At 39.5% G+C, this 6,770-nt stretch overlaps 1 protein-coding gene across 3 annotated transcripts; it reads left to right on the plus strand.

Annotated features, from left to right (window-relative positions):
* Positions 1-2,323: 2,323 nt before the first annotated feature.
* On the plus strand, positions 2,324-5,566 carry LOC110288402 (uncharacterized). Of its 3 annotated transcripts, XM_021154761.2 has the most exons (6): positions 2,324-2,387; positions 3,379-3,414; positions 4,278-4,457; positions 4,629-4,922; positions 5,031-5,198; positions 5,418-5,566. In XM_021154761.2, the coding sequence occupies exons 1-6, from the start codon at positions 2,324-2,326 to the stop codon at positions 5,564-5,566; spliced, it is 891 nt and encodes a 296-aa protein (XP_021010420.2). The 3 variants fall into 3 exon arrangements, with proteins under 3 accessions (XP_021010420.2, XP_085695692.1, XP_021010423.2); XM_085839566.1 differs by having other exon boundaries at positions 4,278-4,868; positions 5,031-5,566; XM_021154764.2 differs by lacking the exon at positions 5,031-5,198 and having other exon boundaries at positions 4,278-4,868.
* The last annotated feature ends 1,204 nt before the right edge of the window (positions 5,567-6,770 follow it).

Consider the following 6,770-nt stretch of genomic DNA (forward strand, 5'->3'; position numbering starts at 1 on the left):
ATATTAAGGAAAAAATATTTCTCTCTTCTTATTATCATTTTTTGTTAGAGTTGGCATTCTGTTCTTATGGCTGTCTTCTTTTAGGTTTGTTGAAGGATTACTTTCTTTCTTTCTCTAGAGCGTGGTTTCAGTCCTTGTATGTTTTTTTTTTCTGTTATTATCCTTTGAAGGTCTGGATTTTTGGAAAGATAATGTGTGAATTAGGTTTTGTCATGGGATACTTTGGTTTCTCCATCTATAGTAATTGAAAGATTGGCTGGGTTTGGTAGCCTTGGCTGGCATTTGTGTTCTCTTAGTGTCTGTATAAGGTCTGTCCAGGTTCTTGTTGCTTTCATTGTCTCTGGTGAAAAATCTGGTGTTTTTCTGATAGGCCTGCCTTTAAGTGTGTGATACCACACCTAGCTATATGCTAATCAGATATTGCAAATAAAGAAAGAGAAAAAAGTAAGGAAAGAAGAAAGAAAGAACGAAAGAAAGAACAAAATAAAGAATGAAAGAAAGAACGAAGGAATGAAAGAAAGAACGAAAGAAAGAAAGAAGGGAAGGACGGAAGGAAAGAAGGAAGGAAAGAAGAAAGAAAGAAAAAAGAAAGAAAGAAAGAAAGAAAGAAAAAGAAAGAAAGAAAGAAAGAACCAAAGAAAGAATGAAAGAAAGAGGAGAAAGAAAGAGACAGAGGAAAAACAGAAAGAAGGAATGAAAGAGAAAAAGACAGAGAGAAAAAGAGAAAGAAAAGAAGGAAGGAAAGAAAGAAGATAGGAAAGAAAAGAAGCAAAATTATAATCATGATTTCTATTATGAAACTGTCATTAAGGTTCAAATCCAGATTCCTACCATAGAGGACCTGGGTAAAATATGGTAAGTGAAGCCATAAAGTGAAGTCAAAAACAAGCAAAATAACAAAGTAAACACTGATTCAGCAAACAAGCCAAACTTTTATGGGAGTTCTAAAAAGATGATGGACTGTGATACAGTAATAATAAGCATGACCATGTATAGTACAGGGCATAATCATCTGCAACTAGTCAGACTGGTAATTATCGAAGCATTGGCAATAACCATAGAAAATTAAATGCTCTATGTTGAAAATCATTCAGAGAAATCAATGCTTTGTATATTTTAAAATGATGTCAGACCACCTTGTTTAAGTTTATAGCAAATTAAGAGTCCAAGAATAATCCCGAAGGGAAGCAATATTGAACAAAATATAATTCAATGTTATCAATAAATAAATAAAATATAGATATGAGGATATTCTCTGGTAATAATATAATTTTGTGTTTCATGTGAGAACTATGTTTTCTAGGATTGACTAGTCCAAAACTTATCTGAGATCTCGTTTTCTACTTTTCTTTCCCTAGCACAGAAGGAGTAAAAGAAAAGAATATTCCTGCTTTCAGTGCTATGATATCACAGTTTCTCTAATTTGAACCCCATCTTGGGAATTCCAGAAGGCCTACCTGGGCACAAATAAGCTGTCAGCCTTGTTTGTCTCACTTACTATGTATTCCATCTTGGAGTCCTAATCACCCGCAGAAATGAACAGAAAGTCATCCAAAGGGTATGAATATTGGCACAAATATACATGTTTGTATAGAAGTAAATCCCCACAGGACCACAACTAACAAGGAGAGATTCACAATCATATCAAACTAGAATTTCATTTCTAATATCTGAAATTTCACTGTATTGCTTTCACATTGTTGCACAAATATCATGCCCTATGATTTAGACTGAATTCTTTCTTTTTCATTTTTATTAGAACTTTTCTTCATTTGCATTTCAAATATTATCCTGAAAAAAACCCTATACTTCCTCCTCCCCCCCCCCCCGCCCTACTTCCCTACCCACACACTCCCATTTCTTGATCCTGGTGTTCTCTTATACTGGGGCATATAAAGTTTCAATGCCAAAAGGCTTGTCTTCTGAATGATGGCCAACTAGGCCATCTGAGAAGCTATGCAACCCCTGGGTAATACAAAAGTGGATGCACACACAGTCACCTATTGGATGGAACACAGGGCTCCAGTGGAGGAGCTAGAGAAAGTACCAAGGAGCTGAAGGGGTCTGCAACCCAATAGGTAGAACAACAATATGAACTAACCAGTAACCCCAAAGACCATGTCTCTAGAACTGAATTCTTGACAGCCTCAGCCCTACTGCATCCTGCTAGGCTAAAGTCCCAAAGAAGAGTCAGGGATGCATGGCATGCTGCTGTCACAAGTGTGTTCAACTGTAAGGAAGTGAAAGATGCCTTTGTTCTATCTTCCTTATAAAGACTATGGCCTTCCTTCCTCCAGCACAAACTTGGGAGCAATCTTCCAAGATGCTGGTGGTCCTGCTCACAGCAGCTTTGCTGGTCCTGAGCTCAGCTCAGAGACAAGATGAAGGTATGAAGTAGGGGAGAGAGTGGCACAGTGATATTAGACTGGAGAAGCACACTTCAGGAGAGGGAGAAATGAAAGGAGATTGAAAAGGGACAGAAACAAAAATTATGAGAACAAATAGAAGAACATTTGTTATCATTTTACTTCTAGAGCTTAAACTATACTTATTGTATGAGTTACAAATATTCTTGCAACAACACAACCTGAGTAAATTTATAAAAACACTTTTTTTGTGGTAGAAGATGCATGAAAGTATGTTGTATTTGACAGAGGGAAACTTATTTTTTATGGTGTTATGAAAAACAAATAGTGGATGGTGCTTGCCTTGTGTGTAGAGGACAGAGAAAGACGAAAGAGGTAAAAACATATCAGGAATGTTTTTTAAGAAAAGACAAATGTTAAATTTTATGCTGTACAACGTGAACTATAAATATCAGGGAATAATTTCTTCTAAATATTACTTTAATTTTTATTTATTTTGTGCATGATTATAAAGATATGCAAGGCTCTGAGTGTGTCTACTCATGTGTTTACATGTTTTTGCGTGCTTAAGCACATTCTGACAGACACCAACTTATTGGTAGCGGCATTTATCCTTCTATCATATAGATTCAGGAAGTTAATACAAGTCATTAGGAAAGTGCTTTTTTGCCACTGAAATATGTTGCTAGACATATTTTCTCTTTTCTTTTTTCATGATAGCTTCTCAATATTCATTGTATTTTATATTTCACGGAAAGCAATATATTTTATTTCAATTAATGAAATACTTGGAACTATAATATATAAGAAAGTAAGATCACAAACATAAACTTTTATAATCATGTCTCACTGAAGTTATGGTAATGTTAATGAAAGGTATCATTAAAGATTGATACATATAAGAAGGAACTAAATTGTCATTGCTACTAAGTGTAGAAATGATCCTGGTAGTATTCTCAGCAACTAGAAAATGTCATAAGTAACTTTCAACTTCTCTGTGCTTATTTCCTAGAGATCACCTATGAAGACACAAATTCTCAACTCCTAGGTAAAAACAGATTCATCCACTATTGACATTCTATGTACCCTTTACATCTGTAATCATTAAATTCTGTAATACCTCTATAATTTATTTATTTTATTACAATAATGACTGGAAGCTTCCTCAGAGATAAATACACAACCTTCCCAGCATTGACTCTACAAGAGGTCCATACACTGGAAGAATTGGAAGCTAGGCTCTGTTAAAAAAAGGGACATTTTATTTCTTCCACAGATTGAAACAATATATTATATATGATGCACATATAGGGGTGTTTCTATTTAAATATCCTCTTCAAAACTATGGTTTGCTTAAAGGATTGTTTTTTCACAATGATTCCAATTAGAAAGCTATGATTGCACATAAAATGCATAACTACACAGAGCCCATGCTTCTCACAGTTTTGAATTTATTTTGTACTCCCCTCTGTATCCATAGCTGATTAATTTTTAAAATATTTGACATGAAAACAGATTGGAAACATTTCCTTACATTTCTTTCTTGCTATACACATGCTTACATGACCTTGAACACTATTTTATAAATAAGAAAATTAAAGCATGCTGTCACAATTTTCCTACTCTGCCAATCTCTAACTAGTAATGTTTATAGAACATACCACATACACACCCCCGACCATTTCTCCACTTCTGTCTGGGAATTGTAAGTTACATAAAGATACGTAAAGTCACCCTTTTTGCACAGCATTTAAGGACAAATACTCATTCAAAGAGTAGTGATATAAGAAAATGATTTATACACAAATTAAGCTTCCTGAACTACTAGTGATATAAGGTTGGAATGGGGATCGGTGATCATGGGAGAAAGAGGAGGTATAAACTCATCTACTTTTATCTTTAATTAAATAGAAATGGGAGAGCAGATCCAGGGGTATGGTCATCATTATCCAAAACCACCTCCTGGAGGAATGCCCCCAAGACCTCCCTTTTCTGATGAAAATGATGATGGTGATGAAGATGGCAGTGAGGAAGATGTAAATAGACCAGAGCAACCACCACAGCACCCTCCTCACCCAGGACACCACCATGGTCCTCCACCACAGGGAGGCCCTCAGCAGAGACCCCCTCAGCCTGGAAACCAACAAGGCCCACCCCCACAGGGAGGCCCTCAGCAGAGACCCCCTCAGCCTGGAAACCAACAAGGCCCACCCCCACAGGGAGGACCTCAGCAGAGACACCCTCAGCCTGGAAACCAACAAGGCCCACCTCCACAGGGAGGCCCCCAGCAGAGACCCCCTATGCCTGGAAACCAACAAGGCCCACCCCCACAGGGAGGTCCTCAGGGACCTCCTGGGCCTGGAAACCAACAAGGCCCACCCCCACAGGGAGGCCCCCAGCAGAGACCCCCTAAGCCAGGAAACCAACAAGGCCCACCTCCACAGGGAGGTCCTCAGGGACCCCCAATGCCTGGAAACCAACAAGGCCCACCCCCACAGGGAGGTCCTCAGGGACCTCCTGGGCCTAGAAACCAACAAGGCCCACCCCCACAGGGAGGTCCTCAGGGAGCCCCTATGCTGGGAAACCAACAAGGCCCACCTCCACAGGGAGGTCCTCAGGGACCCCCTATGCTGGGAAACCAACAAGGACCACCCCCACAGGGAGGCCCTCAGGGACCTCCAGGGCCTGGAAACCAACAAGGCCCACCCCCACAGGCAGGACCTCAGCAGAGACCCCCTCAGCCTGGAAACCAACAAGGCCCACCCCCACAGGGAGGCCCCCAGCAGAGGCCCCCTATGCCTGGAAACCAACAAGGCCCACCCCCACAGGGAGGTCCTCAGGGACCTCCTGGGCCTAGAAACCAACAAGGCCCACCCCCACAGGGAGGCCCCCAGCAGAGACCCCCTAAGCCAGGAAACCAACAACGCCCACCTCCACAGGGAGGTCCTCAGACACCCCCTATGCCTGGAAACCAACAAGGCCCACCCCCACAGGGAGGTCCTCAGGGACCTCCTGGGCCTGGAAACCAACAAGGACCACCCCAACAGGGAGGCCCTCAGGGACCTCCAGGGCCTGGAAACCAACAAGGCCCACCCCCACAGGGAGGCCCTCAAGGACCACCTCAGCCAGGATACCATCAAGGCCCACCCCAGCATGGAAAAAATGAACAACCAAGTTACCTATGGTCACTTTTTGCATAACCATCTTTTTCCTTACAAGAGAGAAGGTAATTAAGTGCTTCATTCTTCTTTCCATGCTCCAAACTCCAGTGATGACCACCCTGTTCCTAGAGACATAGATCATGGATATATTCAAAATATGAATAGTCCTTATAATTCTATGGTGTATGTGATTCAAATTGATTCTCAGTTAACTGTCAAACTCTAACAGATATCCAAGGCACTAAAAGATATTTACGTCATTGAAATTATGCATTCGGTCTTTCTGCTTCCAGACTTTGTTTGCTTGTTTATTTATATGATTTTCTGTTTATTTATTTATTCATTTATTCATTCATTTATTTATTTCAGGTGAAGAGAAGACAGATGACTACAATATCATTCCTATAGCAGAATGATGTCAATAAAATATTTAGCATACAATTATCCTCTGTTGTTTTTCATTATGAGCAGATGTAGTACTGCAACGTTGGCATGGTTATTTCCAGAAATGCAGGCCTTAACCTACATATCAGCTGACTATCACTTGAGAGACCCTCTTCTTTCCATATTACTCACTAGTTCTGCCCACTGTTTTAGTATATTTTCTACATATCAGTTATTTTAGCAAAACACTTCCCGTAAGTCATGGATTTCAGGAGCAAACTACCTAAACTTGGATGCCCTTACTATGAAATGTGCCATTAATGTCGGTAATCTAGGAATAGCTGAGCTGCCTTGAACACTTCTTTGTTTCTTAGAGATAACACTCTTTCTGTTCCCAATTTAAGAGTCCCTGTTCCTTCAGCTAGTATTCTTGTGAGCAGTTTAGTATCAGCCAGCTCACATTCTTCTGATTTGGACATTGCTATAAATAAATGATTTGGTGTGCTGTGACTAAGCTGTTATTGTTTTATCTTTTTTATTTTTTTAGTGCTATTTATAAATATCATATACCTGGTCCTTGTACACCAATGCGATTCTTAAAATAGTTTAAGCATACTTTAGAAGTCTTTCATTTATAATTTTTGGATATTTGAAATTATTCCATCTCTGTATTTATTTTTACATTGTATTGAATCTTAATTAAAAGAGAGAAAATATAAAGTATATAGAAGGTCTAGAGGCTTAGGAATCCTTAAAACTTCCAAAGTATTTGAGTTAATTCTTAAAATCAGAGTTGGCTGTTCTTCCTTGAATGTTCTATAAATCCCTATTCCTTTTCCAAAATCCTGGCTGGGAGTCA

This window comes from Mus caroli, unplaced genomic scaffold (genome assembly GCF_978045245.1).
Source record: "Mus caroli unplaced genomic scaffold, Mus_caroli_1 scaffold_7, whole genome shotgun sequence".
Classification (NCBI taxonomy): Eukaryota; Metazoa; Chordata; class Mammalia; order Rodentia; family Muridae; genus Mus; species Mus caroli.

What these genes read in the sequence shown, in the direction of transcription:
- LOC110288402 (XM_085839566.1), top strand. Translation starts at nt 2,324, where the DNA reads ATGCTGGTGGTCCTGCTCACAGCAGCTTTGCTGGTCCTGAGCTCAGCT. An exon ending in AGCTCAGAGACAAGATGAAG is followed by an intron (nt 2,388 to 3,378) that starts GTATGAAGTAGG and finishes CTTATTTCCTAG; the next exon opens with AGATCACCTATGAAGACACA. An exon ending in CACAAATTCTCAACTCCTAG is followed by an intron (nt 3,415 to 4,277) that starts GTAAAAACAGAT and finishes TTAATTAAATAG; the next exon opens with AAATGGGAGAGCAGATCCAG.